At 49.5% G+C, this 16103-nt stretch overlaps 2 protein-coding genes and 1 long non-coding RNA gene across 5 annotated transcripts; 1 reads left to right on the top strand and 2 right to left on the bottom strand.

The window, feature by feature from the left end:
- Positions 1-10: 10 nt before the first annotated feature.
- On the bottom strand, positions 11-5308 carry tmprss7 (transmembrane serine protease 7). The gene is made up of 18 exons (XM_037280211.1): positions 5152-5308; positions 4477-4681; positions 4261-4391; positions 4116-4183; positions 3683-3876; positions 3578-3613; positions 3226-3454; positions 2950-3074; positions 2709-2815; positions 2325-2431; positions 2099-2235; positions 1918-2025; positions 1569-1679; positions 1381-1497; positions 1014-1188; positions 677-945; positions 476-612; positions 11-403 (listed from the first exon to the last, which is right to left on the bottom strand). Exons 1-18 carry the CDS (start codon positions 5209-5211, stop codon positions 242-244), a joined length of 2478 nt encoding a protein of 825 aa, XP_037136106.1. The 5' UTR covers positions 5212-5308; the 3' UTR covers positions 11-241.
- LOC119139568 lies at positions 1952-3928 on the top strand. The gene is made up of 2 exons (XR_005101376.1): positions 1952-2061; positions 3658-3928. It is a non-coding gene; the product is annotated as an uncharacterized LOC119139568 (long non-coding RNA).
- Positions 5309-5398: 90 nt separating the features above from the next.
- spata13 (spermatogenesis associated 13) lies at positions 5399-15950 on the bottom strand. 3 transcript variants are annotated; one of them, XM_037280194.1, is made up of 15 exons: positions 15539-15950; positions 12904-13026; positions 10841-12088; positions 9761-10034; positions 9564-9700; positions 9285-9429; positions 9072-9205; positions 8703-8882; positions 8085-8264; positions 7516-7695; positions 7183-7415; positions 6626-6755; positions 6170-6545; positions 5905-5979; positions 5399-5831 (listed from the first exon to the last, which is right to left on the bottom strand). In XM_037280194.1, the coding sequence occupies exons 1-15, from the start codon at positions 15584-15586 to the stop codon at positions 5650-5652; spliced, it is 3645 nt and encodes a 1214-aa protein (XP_037136089.1). In that variant the 5' UTR covers positions 15587-15950; the 3' UTR covers positions 5399-5649. The 3 variants fall into 3 exon arrangements, with proteins under 3 accessions (XP_037136089.1, XP_037136090.1, XP_037136091.1); XM_037280195.1 differs by lacking the exon at positions 12904-13026 and having other exon boundaries at positions 15539-15949; XM_037280196.1 differs by lacking the exons at positions 10841-12088; positions 12904-13026; positions 15539-15950 and adding an exon at positions 10353-10573.
- Between the last annotated feature and the right edge of the window lie 153 nt (positions 15951-16103).

Here is a 16103-nt window from a genome sequence, read left to right as displayed (position 1 = left end):
CTACTGTAAGGTACATTCAATCAACATTTATTGTTCCATCAACAATAACGGCAAACTTTGGATTTTTAAAGCGGGTGGATGGGCCAGATCATTTGTGGATGAAGTAAAAAAAATTAATTCAATAAAAGATTGTCTAAATGGAAAAAAAAAAGACTCATGTTCTGATGATGTAAATGCTTAAGTGTGCAATACTTTACCCAATGTCCACTTTGAATTTGATTATGGGTTTTGAATAGGGCTGTCAGCTGATATGGCCATAGATCCACGAGGTGAACTTGCTGACCCTGGTGTAGACGCCGGGCAGCTCAGGTCGGCCACAGCCCGCACCCCAGCTGACGATGCCAATCAGGAACCAGCGGCCACCGCTGGGCGCCTGACAGGATAGCGGCCCGCCCGAATCCCCCTGACCAATCAAAGCAGAGTATAGGTTGGAGACGATTAACATTTTGGAGGTTGGCGCAGAGGCGGGAGTCACCCTGCAGGCGTCCCGCTCCCCTGTCGAGACTCCAGCGCACAGCATGCGGGGCGACACCAGGCCGTAAATTGCCTTGCACTCAGTCTGACTCATAACTGACACCTGGGCTTTCTGCAGCACAGACGGCAGCGACTTGTCTGCGGGGAGGAAGTCACATCATGGCATATATTTTGGTGTCATTTCCAACCAGGCGTTCCTCACCGTCTTCAGAGCGATGTCCCCAGCCTGTCACCCAGCAGCGGTGTTGGGCGGTGACGGCGTGCGAGGTGGCGGGCAGGCACACGGGCTGCACCAGCGGGCCCAGCGAAGCCGGCCACGCCCTCTTGAGCTGCAGCAGCGCCATGTCGTAGTCCAACGTACTGGCGTCGTAGTACTCGTGCGCCACGATTCGCTGGATCTCTGCCACATGTTTGGCGGAACCCTGCATTAGCGCGCCCAAGTGGGCCCGCCAGCGTCGTGGATCGGACAGTCTGCGGGGGGTTTGGATGTCGATTTGCGAACCCGCCAAATGAGCGAGAGAAAAAGATGGAGAAACGACCTGTCTTTGCTGAAACAGTGCGCTGCAGAGATGAGCCAATCGGATGAGAGCACGGAGGCGCCGCAGATCAGGTGACCCGAAAAGTGCAGGCTGACCTGCCAAGGCCACTCGCCCTCGCCTGAGTCGGACCCGCCCACGATGCGATGGGCCACGGGGGGAGTGGGGAGCCCACAAGCTGCACAAGACCTTACACTCTTTATTTTTTTTTTTAAACTTTCTTAGAAATGCCTTCCACTATGTACATAAGTAATTGACTTCCCTTAAAAAGGACAAAAGCCCATGTTACATAAATGACCATTTTTTTTAAAGACAAGTAGAAATACAGCATCATATTTGCATTGAGGATGTTTCAATGACGTTTTCTCACCACAGTCACGTTCGTCGCTGCCGTCCTGACAGTCAGTGACGTCGTCACACCTGGCGTTCTTTTTACGGATGCACGAGTCGCTGTTGCAGCGAAAGCTGACGGCCGAGCAGATTGTTTCTGTCGCACAGCAAAGCGCATCAGAGGCAAAGACGGACAGATACGATGGAAATATTTCACAGATGTCTCACCCTGAGTGCAGTTGGTTTCATCCAAACCGTTGGCGCAGTCCGGCTCACCATTACAGACAAACAAAGGATGCAGAGGGCTGCTGCCGCCGCCACAGTTTTTGGTGGGCATCACTGCAAAGAAAAGACAAGCGGATTTAAAAAAAAAAAAAAAAAAAAAAAAAAAAAAAAGTGAGTACCACATTCACCACAATTTAATTTGTGGAAAACACGTTTCCCTTTGAAAGTACACAATAGCCATCAATTAATTTTAAAAATTGATTCTTCTTAAAGCTATACAACTTTTGTTTCCAACATAATGCGTGTTATTAAGTCATAAAAGTCATCAGTAATTAGGAACAATTTGACTCACAGCAGAAGACCTCGTCGCTCTCGTCCTGGCAGTCGTCCAGCCCGTCGCAGCGCCGACTTTTCTCGACGCAGAGTCCGGTGGAGCACAAGAAGTGACTTTCAGGACACGCTGCGGAGAAGTCGAGAGTGGCGGCACAAACATGAGGTAGAAATCTTCTTCAGCGATAAAAACAAACTCTTACGCTGGCTGATGTTGTAGCTGCTGTACGACAACTGAAAAGGTTGAGCGGCGCTTCGAGAGGTGGAGCGAAACTCCACCTCGGCCATGTGTTGCGCAATGCGGAATACGCTCTCGTGTCCCACGTAGTTGCCGCAGAAACTGTTAGCGACAATTTGGCTAACTCAATACGCATTGCCGTATTTATTGTAAAAATATACTTGAAAATGTTCTGTTGTTATTCCCCATACATTACTTCGTTGACTCTCCACCATCCATGCTCACAGCCCTTCATGTCTTTTGGTCTCAGCACATAATTTTTAAGCTGCAGTGCAACCCCTAAAGCAGCATCAGGGGTCTAGAATAAAGGCACAAAAAACAGGTAATGGCAAGTTCAAGTGTAAGACCACTCATAGAGTCTCAGAGTCATTACTGTGCAATAACATCCTGCTCTTCACACCTTTTTGAATTTGTCTACACTGTTTTTGCCATTATTCACATGTCCTGAGTGTTGTTAGTCACCTAAATGTTGAACAGAGGGTGTGTTTTACCGAAGTCAAATTCCTTGTTTGGCACGCTCAAACATGGCGAATAAAAACTCTTGAATCTTGAAGATGTATATTCCGGCGCTTTACCTGAAAGATCCAGGTGCAGGAGGAGTGGGGGGGCATGAGGCTGGGGTGGAAGGGGCTGTTGATCGAACCGCTCACGTGCGATTGCGGGATGACGCGAGACAGGCACACTGAGGAGTACAGTGGATATAAAAAGTCTACACAGGTCTATTCAAAAGCCAAGTTTTTCTTGATCAAGACCATCGATGGCAACAAAATTGTGAGCCTGAAGACTTTATGTTGTTCAAAGACAAAGATGACATACACTCTTCTGTGATGGCCTCAAAGTGTCCGCGGAAGCTCTTGGATCCACCGGTCATGGTGAAGGACAGCAGCATGACGTTGGAGGTGGACACAAGGGAGATAGAACTGGAAACCGGGGTGCATAGCCTGGAAACACGCATATAAATTGCTATAGCACTTTTTATTCCCAACATCGTTCTGCTTTTTCTTTTTTATCCCAATTTTCATATGTAATTTTTTTTAAGAAGATGAGAACATTGCAAGGGATGCAGAACGGGGGGGTTGCAGTAGAATTCACCTGTGCAGAACTCGTCCCCTCATGGGCAGAAGAGCGTCGTATGCAGTCAGGGCATCATGAACGCAGTCACTGGGCTCCATTTGGAAGGAGGCGATGGTCAGCCGGATGAGGAAACCGGGGATGGCGGTCAGCTTTACGTGGCATCGGACATCGCCCCATGACGAAAAGATATTCAAAGGGACGCTGACACCGGGAAGGCTGGCGTAAAGTTTGTCTACACACTGGGATCCTGTGATATTCATATTTCAGGTCTTACTTTTTGGATATGATAAAGAGGTGAAACAATGATATTCGCACCACCAGAATTCCTGATCAAATAAACTTCATTTCAGGTGATAAATTATCCACCTACCTGCTGCAGTGGATGTGTAATCTGATCGTTGGACAGCTACAAAAAAAATAAAAATGTCAATTTTTTTTCTTAAACAAAAGGAAAGACTCCACACATCAGAGTCACCATTGATGAGAATGGAATCGATGTCTACAGGCAGGTCCAGCAGGTAGCCCACCGATGAGCGGTTCTTCAGGCTGGTGTGGACCGAATCCCTGAGGATGACGCCCACGCACTCCTCGCACACCACCGCGCTTTCCAGCCGAGGGACCTCAAACACCATCCAGAAGTGCACCAGTACGCCTCCCTTACTGTTGGTACTGACGTTTTTTGACAAGACCATACCAGCCAATAAAGTCAATGTTACAATGATAGGCTTTGGAAAAGTGTTTGGGGAATGACAGAGCAGCGCTACCAGATTGGGTTGTGTCAAATAAATAGATCTGGGATGAAAGAGGACGGGGTCGAGTATTGACCCCTACGGAGTCCCATGGGTTTGCGTTAGGGCCCTCAAATGACTAGCTAAGCTCGTAGGTGTATTATTGACAAGAAATTGTACCTGAGGTCTGAAATGAAGTTGTGCTTGTACAGACGAGCCACTGAGGACACCTTGTACACACTGCTCACCTGCAGCAACATTTAACACTGCGTAAATGCGCAGTGTATGATGCACAATATCCCCCCCCCCCTACACACACACATACCACATGCTGTATTTTGGTTGCCATGGAGACAAACTCACGGGATCCGGCCTGGCGGTACTCCGGGATGAACTCCACATTGGCCACACGGAACATCCCGGCAAAATACACGCCACTGTTGCCCTCGCGTCGGACTGTGATCAATAGGAGAAATGTTGGTACATTATGGGGGAAAAACATGTCTTAAAGTGATATTGCACTTGGCCAACACACACTTACATATGAAGACCCAGAGCAGCGACCAGAGGACCACCACCAAAACAAAGACCACGGCTGTGATGATGACCGCCAGGTGCTGAATGCTCAGCAGGTAAGCCCACAGCCTGGAAAAACCTTTAGGCTTCCGCCTCGTCTTCCTGTACATCCTACTCAGCTTCTGCAGCGTGTGGTCCACCGTGGACACCTCCACCGATACATCTGCGACCTATAGAAACCCGCAAAGGGGGGAATTAGTCACCCTTTTAGAGAGCCCACTCTTAACAAGGATGTGATTAATGACGTAGAACAAACAGTGAGGAAATGTCAAGCAGAACATGTTCAGAGAACCGTTAACACTTTGGACCATAATGGAGAACGACAAAAGATGTGAATGTAATACTGTAAGGCTGCTTGATCCCATCTCTGGTGAATTGAATGACACTCCAATGCACATGTGTTATTCATTTGGGGTCACCCGATATGCAGTGTTAGGCTCCTCGGAAGTAAAAGAAATAACGGGAAAAATGTCGTCGCACATGTGCGGACACCCTCGTAATGTGACTGTGCTCTGAATTTTCACACACATTCAAACTCATAGTAAATATGGGTTGACATAACTGACACCATTTAAAAGAACAGAATCTAAAAAGTAGCAGCAGACACAGAAGAAAAAAACAGATCAAAATATGCTCTTACGCTGGCGGTATCCATTTGAAATGCGTCGACATCGCCGCTCGCCTTGCACTCGGAACCCATGCCGCAGGCATCCCCACTTTATTTGCTCATTTCCAGTTCTCTTTTTGAACGACCCATTTTCGGAGCAAGACCCAGCACACCGTTCGCCTGGCTTCTATGTGAAACAAGACCCCAGGCATCGGAAAAACGCACGTATCGCATTACCGTCATTACAGACTCTGCCCCACCGAGAGAGCCTGGAAGGACCTTTTTCATACAAGACTTTTATTAACAATGTTATTAATAGACAAGGTGTTCAGCAGCAGGAATTCAAATAAAAACAAACAACAAATAGGTTCCAGCCTTTGTCAAATAAAATACGAATCAACGTCAAAGTAGAACAGAGCTCATTTGTCACAGAGAAATGGCAGAACAAAACAGTTGGTATTTTAACACTAGTGGCCACTTCTTTATCTAAGGCACAACGAGTACATTCGCGGGAATGGACGGACGCCCGGTTCACTTCCTGAAAAAGGCGCTGCGGGTGATGCTGTAGAGTAGCTGGTAAGGCTTTCGCTTGGGCGGCTCGGCCAGGGCGAACACCTGCTGCTGGGGCACGCTGGTGGGGATGGTCACGTGGCGTTGGTGGAGCGGGTGGAGGTTTTGGTGGTGAGGCGGTATGGAGCCGGAGTAGCCCAAAGCTGGAAGGCATTTAAAAATAAAAATAAAAGTTGCCAAAAAAAAAAACTAAATATGAATAGTATGCTTCCTTACTTTGGATCTTGCCCTGTTTTGCTCTTCTGGCGTTAGCAATAGCATGCTTCCTTTGCTCCTCGCTGATTTCTATTCCTGGAGACAAAGCAAATCAGAAATCCCGAATCGTAAAATCATATCAATTCACAGCAAAATGAGGGTGTTTCTGTATTTTCACCTCTTTTACAGGCAACGTGAAAGGGTAGTCATTTTTAATGGACTTTTCCAGTCAAAACCTGCAATTGAACATGTGTAGTGTCACATGAAGAAGTTGCGAGATGCTCACCCATCTCCTGGTCCTCTTTGACCCGCCGCCTCTCCTTCTTGAAGGCCTGTAGCCACCGCTCCTTGTCCTGGAGCTTCCTGCAGCACAGCATGCACACAAACTCCAAAGTGTCGGCGTGGCGCAGCCGTACAGCGTTCCTCAAGGTCAGGCCCAGGTCCGGGTCCCGCCCGTCAGGCACGTCAAGCACTTCGGTGAGGTCCATATCCAGCCACCCTCGGTAGTGGAGGAGGTCCCGGCGCAGGATGTCCTTCTTGCAGAAGACCAGCTGGTGGTCGAACAGGAAGAAGCTGCGTTGCTGCATTTTACCCTGGCGGAGGATCCGAGTCAGCTCCCCGGAGTGGATCAGCTCAGAGCTGCGCACCAGCACGTCGGGGCCCTGCGTCACAGATGACACAATCTTAGCTGAAAGCTATCGGCGGGAAGTTCGGGTTAGCTCACAACGCGGTCATCACCTACCTCCCAGCGCAGAATGGCCACCTGCCAGTGGGCGATGGCGTCCACACTCTCCAGCCGGCGCTTCCTCTCGTTGATCAGACTTGCCACGTTCTTCATGGCCTCGTAGGCATCGCTCACCCCGCCGTGGTCGCTAAGGCCCACAGGGAACGGCAATGCAAATTTTGAGCAGCTTGACACACGTTTGTTTTATCATACATACATTGTGAGACAGTTCATACAATTTCACGACGATTAAAGTTGCAGCCAAGAGCACATTTACATAGTCCCCATGGGAACGCTAATCAACTAATCTGTTCAACTTATCTGACGCTAAGCAAAATATTGAAGAAGAATTTATGAAGATAGGCTGACACGTGATTTAAACCGCTACTGTGTGGTTAATATGATCCCCTAATGTCCCTGCGGCCTCTTGAATTGAGTTGATGACCCGTATCCTGTAATATAAACGTTAGCGTGAGCTGATGAGATATGCGTGGGACAAGGATGTGTCCAGGCACGTTTATCTGACAAAAATAATTCCATCCCTGAGCTGTAAGGACTTGGAGTGGAGAGAGTACCTGTGCTCTTTGGGGGTGTACTTGAGCAGCTCCCCCAGCTGCAGGGGGTATTTGCAGATTTTCTGGACAGGAGTGAGCAGGAAGCCGGCGATGGAAATGTCAATCATCTGCTGCAGGAGGCGGCAGGCCTCAAAGAAGTGCTTGTAGCGGCCGGACTTCATCAGGCGCTGCAGTTCGGCGCAGGCCGCTGGGTGGGTGTTGCAGTACTCCGAGTAGATGGAAAAGCCCTCGCCCTTTGGTCACAAAACAAAACAAGATGGTGAATTTTGAGAATTTTTATTGACTGGAATTATACTACTCACAAAATGTTTGCGTTAGTGTTGGCTGACTGACCTGCAAGAGAAAGCAAGAGCCGATTTCACTGAGATGCGGCTGGTCCTTGTTGTACTTTTTCTCCAGCTCGCGTAGAAACTGCCTCTGGAATTTGTAGATGTCTTCAATGTTGCTAAAGATGGTTTTCAGCTGGAGCTCAGTGAACATTTCTGGGTGCTTGCGGCACTGACGGATGTAACCCTGGGTAGAAGAGTCAGGAAACATTGTCACTGCTGGCTCCAGTTCAGACATTGGCCAACAGAGGGCGATGGAAGCTCAAGTTGAACATTGAAGGAATTTGCTGCCTTATCATTTCCGAATGAAGTGGAAGGAACGAAAACCCTTGAATGAATAAAAGCAGGGCTTGTGCAATATGATCTTAAAATTCAATATTGAATTTTTCACAAAATTCCCTCACAAAGTTGTCAAGACTAAAAATGCTTTTGTGAACTAGCTCCTTCCTGTTCACGTTGCTGGTGTTAGCGATGCACATCAACTGAGGGACACGATTTGGGCTACAGATGCAAAGAAAGAAAAAAAATCATCCTGACACAAAATTCATCGCCTAGACAAATGTGACGGCACCGCACCTCGCAGATGTCTTTCAGGTGCTTGATGTAGACACGTTCTGTGCTCATGATCTCCTGCACCACGTTGGTCCTCATCTGCTGCCTGTGCTGGCTGCTGTGCGCCTCCCGAGGAGTCGGGTCCTCCTGGTCCGCCACGCTCTCCACGCTCCCCGCGCTGGAGTCCTCCTGGTTCACACGCACCTGAAACAAGTGTATGGGAACACACACTGTGGTAGTTTCCCCCTCAAGAAATACTATTAGAAAGCTTCTTTTGCTTGCGCAATTTCAAAAGTAGTAAAGAGAACTAAAAAAAACAAAAAAGCACTTGAAGCACAAAAGAAGCACGAGTGCCACGCTGCGTCGCTATGGCGACCTTATGGGAAAGTTTAACTCGCGCTTGCTCGGCATCTTTGAATGAGCAACAAGCAATTACGCTGCAGACGCCTATCTGTCAATCAAATCGCTGGATAATTAAGACTCAACTGTCAATCAACACTGGTTGTCACAGAAACCAGTTGGACCTCGAGTGGGGTGTAGACTTACTTGGACACGCACACACACTGTAAAGACAGGCTTTCATTTGGAGTAAAGCCAGCTTACAAGTCGAGTGCAAACAAGCAGGTCAGGAAGTCCACTCACCCGGACAAAGCTGGAGGGGAACCAGGCCTCCTTGTCAGGCCCCCTGCCCCACCACCAGTCCTTGTGTGAGGCATCCAGGATGCGGATTACGTCGCCCGCCTTGAAGGCCAGCTCCTGCTCCTCCATGGTCACATGGTCCCACAGGGCCTCGGCATACACGGCATGACCCGAGCTGATCCACTGCGCCAACACACATTACAAAGCCGATGAGAGCGCGTAGAACATGGAAGATTACGGGCCCGGCTTGCCAAACATCTTGAGAACGCCGTTTATCACCAAGTCTACTCACGGGGCGGCAGGCACACGCAAAGCCACACGACCAGATAAACGTTACATCATAAAGTCAACGTGGGCGGCAGCGAGGATCACCTCCACCAGCACGGACAGCTCCACGCCTGGCTCCAGGTAGGGCGTGCCATCGGCCAGCTCGTCGAAGCTGCCCTCTTCCTCCTCTTCCTCGCTCACGCTGTCATCCAACGCCGCCGAGCCTTTGGCCACGCCGTCTGCAGAGCGACAAAGCGGAGCTCGAGGCATAGCCGGGAATTTCGTCCATATCGGTACACTCGATTCGACATTCCCTACCGCTGAGCACCCGGTGCAGCTTTCTCCTGCCCACGCGGTCCAGTCCAATGGGGGTGCTCTGGGAGAGGGTGGGGGGGCGGAACCTGGCCGAGACTGCCTTGTAGGGGGGCACCTGGTGGGAGGGGATGGGTGGCCGCGACAGGGACTGCACACAAGACGAGGAAGCGTTCTATGATTCAATGAGTCTTGCGCAACTTAACGCCAGCTATTTTACAGAATCATTCCCTCCTACAAATCCGGACACAGCCACTCAGACATGTTAAAATAAGAAAAACGCACAGAAGGAATGCACTCCTCATCTGCGTCGGGGGAGTACAAGTCCTCCACCCCCATCACAGACACGGGTCGCTGCTGCTGCCGCCTGCCTAGGATGTTAGCGCTCACGCCGCACTCCTCGCCGCTGTCGCACACGCCGTCGCACACGCCGTCGCACACGCCGTCGCACACGCCGTCGCACACGCCGTCGCACACGCCGTTCCCGAGACATTCCGGATGAAGCGAGCGCGTCCTCTCGTCGGGGTTCAGGTCGGCGGCCTCCTCTGGGATGCAGTGCCTCCTGGAGAGGAGCTGCCCGTAGTCCGAGATGGGCCGCGGTCTCGGGCGCCCGCTCTGTCGCCGGGACTTGATGGCGGGGGCCTCCGAGGCGGGCGAGTCTGGGAGGAAGACTGGGGAGGCAGGAGAAGTTCTGGGGCTTGTTTCAGAGGAGTTGCCATCTTGTTGCAACACTTGCTCCCTCTCTTCTGACGTGACCTGACAATCACAAGAAATAATCAAAGTCAGCAATAGTGAAAGGCCAATGACCCACAATGTACAGAGATGGAGTGCAGTGGCGCCACACAGATCGAGTACATGTGTTAATCAGAAACTGCGCTACAGTTACTCAAAGAAGTGTTTTGATTGGATTGAGAATCAGCGCAAAGCTACTTGAATCAATATCAGCTTTCTTGGGGGGAAAAAATTGTTTTTTTCTAATTCCAGCACAAATATTCCACAATGCAACACTAGCATGGCAGATTTCGTTTCATGTGCAAATATTGACGCGAGCAGCTGGCAACAATCAAACCTCACCTTTTGGTTCTCCCGATCTGGATCAGGACCGCCGCACACACAGCGGAAAGGCACACAGAGCGCAAGCACCATTGTGAAACACATGCCGGCCCGTGACTGGGCCGCCGAGCCGCTCGATTTTTAAGCTAACCGGACCATCCATAAAAACAGCAGAAAGCTCTCTTCAGACGGAAAATGCACTTTTTTTTTGCTGCTGGACTTTGTGCCGCTGCGCCGAATGAAGCGTGGAAGCCAAACGCTCGCTTGGACCTGCCCGCCCACAATTTCTGTCCATTTGCGCAAGTGACTGCTAATCATAAACAAAGTCTAATTATTAACCGGGCTTGTTCCTTAAAGCGCAGGACAGTCGGTCCAGCATGTGACCTGGCGCGAGTCAATAGATGACATGGGTAGACAGCACACGTGACGCTCAAACAATTCAACCAAACGCACCAATATAAAAAGTATAAACTAAAAGATTTTCTCATACCTAATGAATCAAAGCTTACCTCATTCGGCACCTCGTCTGTTCGGGTATGAGGGGGCGACTGGTCTTCTGACACAAACCCGCACGTGGTGATTTCCAAGGATCCGTCTGCCACGGAGAGGTGACGCTGCGGCACGGCCACGTCCAGTTGAGGCGGCGCGTGAACAAGCGGTGCGTGAACCAGCGGGGCGTGCCCGGCGGACATAACCCGGGGTCTGACGGGTGAGGGTCGGCGCCGTCGCTCGCTGGTGCTCCGGCAAGGCACGCGTCGGGAGTAGTCGTCGTGGAGACGGCTCAGGGGCGACATGGGAGCGGGTGAGGTCGGGGAAGGCGACTGACTTTGTCGGCGCAGGTTGTTCACGTCGCTAATGCTGCCCACCAGCTTAAGCATTTGCCCCTTCACTCTTACCGGGCTCTTCCTGAGACCGCTGAGGTCCACCGAGGAGGCGCTGCTGGTCCTCTGAATATTCGGAGCCCCGTTTGTTGCTGTAGTGCTCTGAGGGTCCGTCTGAGGGGACGGGGTGAGGGTCTTGCGCCTGAACGGGATTTTAAAAAGGTAAAGGTTTTCCGCACTCCTACTCAGTCGGCTCAGCAGGGTCGCATTGGACGAGTTATCCGCTTGCCCGTTGATCTCGGCTTTCTTGTGCTCAGCGCTGCCCGCTGCGAGGCTCTCCTCGTCCGTGTCCAACATGGTAATGCGTCCGGCTTCATACGCTCTCCTCATACTCCGGGAGAAGCGGGAATTGCGTTGGAGGCCCTCGGAGACGTCGTCGTCTTCGTCAAAATCAAAGTTGTAGTGACTCGCGGTGAAATTTCCGTTGGCGTTGGTGAAGGCGTTCCCATTTTCAGCTTCCCGACCGGACGAGGATGCAAATCCACTTGCTCCGCGATTCTGAATCCCCTGGAGCACGGAAGAGCGCATCTTTTTAAATGAGTCCACGACGCCGAGTCCGGGGAGACCGACAGAACCATCGGTGGAGGGACTCGGCGCAGAAAAGGAGCCCTTCCTGGAGCTGGAAAACAGCCTCATGATTCTTGAGGAGCCGGGCTTCCCGGAGGAGGAGCCCACGCCGTTCGGGTGGCTCTCGTCCGTGGCGGCGGGGCCCACGATGACTGGCTCCAGGTAGGGGGCGGCGCTCCTCTCGGGTTGACCGCGGAACGGGTACAAGTCGCTGAATGGTCGACTCCGGATCGGAGGGTCCGCGTTGGAGGAGCGGAAGCGAGGGAAAGGCTCTTCGCTTATGGACGAGACTCTGTCCTCTGGTTCTACCTGTGGAAGAAAATAAAAGACATTTGAAGATTTTTAAGAATCATCGGTTCTTATTTACATGATGACCACTTCAGCATAACTTTTTAAGGACTCAATGAAAGGCAGCTACTGCAGTAGCAAGTCCTGAGCAGGCACTTAAGGAATGAGCACATTGACAGATAACGCTTGCTTACCCCACACTGGATGACTCAACAGGTAATTAAAGAACACTGTCTCTCTGAAACAAAACACACACTAGGAACAGGACAAGCATTTAACGCTGGTGCTGTGATTTGAAAGTCAGAGGGGAGCTGAGGCCCAGGTTGGGGTCCTCGATTAGCGTGTGTGTGCGTGCAATTCACAGTGGTAGTTAACGCAGCTGGCCCTTTGAAGCGAGCCTCTTGGAGCATGACTAAGCGATGAAAAATGCTAATCCGTTGTGATTAATGCGATAGACTGCCATGCTTCCTCCATGTTAATGGCAATTTCCAACCTTTCGCTCCAACATCGCCATTTGGTGCACCACACAATGGGCTGCAGGCAATCCCCCCCCCTTCATGTTTTTCATGCATGTGAAATTTGGGATGGTTGGGTATCGTAAAGTTGACACTAAATGTAAATTATTCTATTGCTGATGCGACAGCGCCTATCACTTCATGACTCTGACACTTTAAATAAAGTTAAACATTGTAAGCACCAAAACCATTCACTCAGACTATTTTTAAGTCGACTATTTTATTTTGTTGTATCCAAACCGGTTGGCTTGATATTTACCGATTAGAAAATACTGGCGGCGCAGACACGCATGGGAATTATCAGGACGATATCATTTCTACCTTAATTTGAGCCAGGAAAACCCTACGTCCAGTGCAAGAGCTGTGTCGCAGATCCAAATGGCGTGCGGAATCTTCCGTCACTCCTGGTGTTAGTGTGGCGCTGTCGCTGCCGAGTACCGCCCGCTGACAGACAGTGAGCAAGGGGAACAATGCGCTACTTTCAAAACGGGGGTCTCAATTGTCTTCTTGTACTGCCGCCCAGGACTGACGAAGAGCAGCCGGATCTGTTATCCCGTCTGCTATCCAGGCCGGGAGAGGGGTCGGAGATAGGAGATAGGCCGGGAATGTCAACAAGTCGACTTCGCTTGTTTTCTTGGATTTGGATCCCGAGACAGACGCTCGACTGACTGCGTTCTCCTTTGACGCCCCCATGAGGGCCTGGGCCCGCACTTGCCGTCAGAACGAGTCACTACAGTGACTAAGGTGCCACGGGTCAGCTGGCATTTTTATTTTACATAACGAACATAATTTGAAAAAAAGTTGGGATTTCATGAAATCTTTTTTTTTTTAATAATATTTTTTCCCTCTTGCTTTTGTGTGTTGCTCTGTGAATTTTCTTGAGGTCCTGGTCCCGAGTTAATGAAGAGCTCAAAGAGGAGTTGCCTTTCCCACCCTCAGGCACACTCCCTCCCATCAGGTTGACGCAGGCAGCTGGAGCCAGCCTCAGATTAGACTCCCGGAGACAAGGATGAACATGCACGCAGATATGTAAACATGAATGCAAAATATATACAATTAATTCTGGAGATTCCAGCCTGCATCCATATACTGTGAGGAATTCCATCATTGACTCCCTCCGCCCTTATGCCATGTTTATTTTGATTTAATGAGAGACACGAGTAAACTCTGAGACGGAGGTCACCTCTGCAGAGGTATGTCGCTCGCCTCGGGCCGGGGATCAAATTCATTAAGGGCGGAAAGAATCGAGCATTAGAGCCAAGAGACTCCAGACGAGGGCGGCCCATGGGAAAATGGCCGCTTGTCATTTTCCATTTTTTTCCCCCCCAGCATCATAAATGTACAGAACTACATACTTGTTCTTATGCTAAGGGGTGCATTCCTTTTACACAATGAAAATGTCTTGCTCGCATTTTTTCTTGTTGGTGTGTGCAAAGCTCGCCCGATTAACCATTCAAAATGCTCACTGCCAAGTGCTCCGAGTCAGCTCGTCGTAAGACACCGGACAAGTCCTGTATGTGTGTGTGTGTGTGCGCGCGCGCGCACAGCATATTCCTTTTCCATGCCATTGCTAATGTGATTAGCGCAGCTTTGCTTTTGAGTGCGGTTTCATCTACACATGATAGCCCAATCAGGCAGACAAGCGGTCCATTTGGCACTGACTTGAAGTGACACCCAAAAGTTTCCAAACAGCCCACCCGGTTGCTGCCTGGTTTCGGGCCAGCCCGGTTCAACTTTTTGTGTAGTAGTCATTCAATTCATCATTTAAACTTTGGTCGAACCCTGTGCACTTATTAAAGGTTTTACGATGGCACCACACATTTAATCGCTTGGACCTCGACTTCCCCATTTCAGGATGTGCCATAAGGACAGAGAATGGCAGAAGCCCCGCCCCCTAACATGTCAAGAGCGTGGGAAGCTGGGCCTGCCCGGGGGACGGATGTCTGTACTCACACCTGATCCACTGTCATAGTGACAGACAACTGGGGAATTTCATACAATACACGGACGAGCCCTGTCAAGAGTCAACACTTTTACCTGATAGCCGCTTTCAAAATGAAAGACAACTATGGAATTTGAACCCGACTAAAGAATTGAAATTCTATTTGATGCTATAGAAACTATTCAAATTCCTGAGAGGCAAGCAAGTATGAAAGAGAAAGTAGACTACAGGAAGTGGACTTTTTATTTTATTTTTTTAAACATGCTGGTATGTAACCCGCTTTGCAAAAAAAACATCAAAGACTAGTTTCCTTTTGGGAGTTTTATGACATTTTGACACAGTAATACGCCGATACCTTTATTTTGTTAAATACTGCAGTACAAAAGATGATCTTATCGTACTTTAAATTGAGCAGCTGACTGTTACCAGCTGATGTTAACTTCTACCACTGCCGATAGTGATGGGGACCTGTCAGTGCATCATCCTAAGTAAATGTCACAATGTTTTTTGAAATCGAAAGTGTTTTTCTGCCAATTATCTTTGGTTGGTGATTTCACACACAATTTCCATGGTGCGATTTTCACAATTATTGGAGCAATGTACTCTGGTTGAAGTGGTTATTCCAGACTTGGCATTTTGAGTTCCTGCAGGAATATCCCAATTTTGTGATTGTCTCCTCCAAAATGTATTCGTTTTTGGATGGTTCTTCTGGAAGCAGGGAAAGGGATTAACCCTACACTGGAGCCAAATTGCCTATGGCTTTCTACCATTGATTCACTTTCTTTTGGCCCATAAAGCTCTTTGTAAGCCCCCTCACACTTCCCCCCTCCTTCAGCCAGCCTGGCTTCTCCCACGTCACTATAACAACCAGGGCTGAAACGCACCATACCCCCCCCCCCCCCCCCCCTTCTCCAGTACACAGGGGAGCACAGTGATAACGCGACAAAAATACTACAATACGACACACAGCTTCTATGAGAAAGTTATTGTAGAAACACAAAATGGACGACTTACCTTGCTCATAGTCACTGATGTTAACTCTCCTGGTCCTTTTTTAGCCATAGAAATGTAGCCGGGCTTTTTCTGAAACCTCGCTCCCCTCGTCCATGTCGAGTGGGAGTCAATTAAAAAGAAAAAGAAAAACAAGGAAAAAGTTTCTATTTCATTTTGCGGGTCCTCGCAAACAAAACTAGGCTACGAGTAGCAACTTAAGCTAGCTGGCGAGCGCTCGCTTATAAACTTCAGTCGCGCCAAAAGTTGTTTAAATTCGACTTGTCAAGAAGATATAAATGCCTAAACAAAAAGGTTGAGGTGACTGAAATGTCTTTTACGGTGATGGTGGCGTAGGTAACTAGTTATTTAAGGTAGCGAAAGCTGCTGTTTTAAACAAGTACGTCTCGAAGAGGACGAAGAGCATCTTAATGCACTTGTTGCAGTTGTCTCCAAAAAGAAGGCGGGGCTGAGAAGAGCCCGGAGAGATTCGATTGGTTGACCCTCGCGCGACTGCTCCGCTCAGGGCCAATCACGCGTCGGATGGTAAAATAATTTACGCCCCCTCCTTATTGCGGCTAGGACGCCA

This window comes from Syngnathus acus, chromosome 20, assembly GCF_901709675.1.
Source record: "Syngnathus acus chromosome 20, fSynAcu1.2, whole genome shotgun sequence".
NCBI classification, from domain to species: Eukaryota; Metazoa; Chordata; class Actinopteri; order Syngnathiformes; family Syngnathidae; genus Syngnathus; species Syngnathus acus.
The sequence above is the reverse complement of the archived record's forward strand: the minus strand, read 5'-3'. Positions and strand labels throughout refer to the sequence as shown.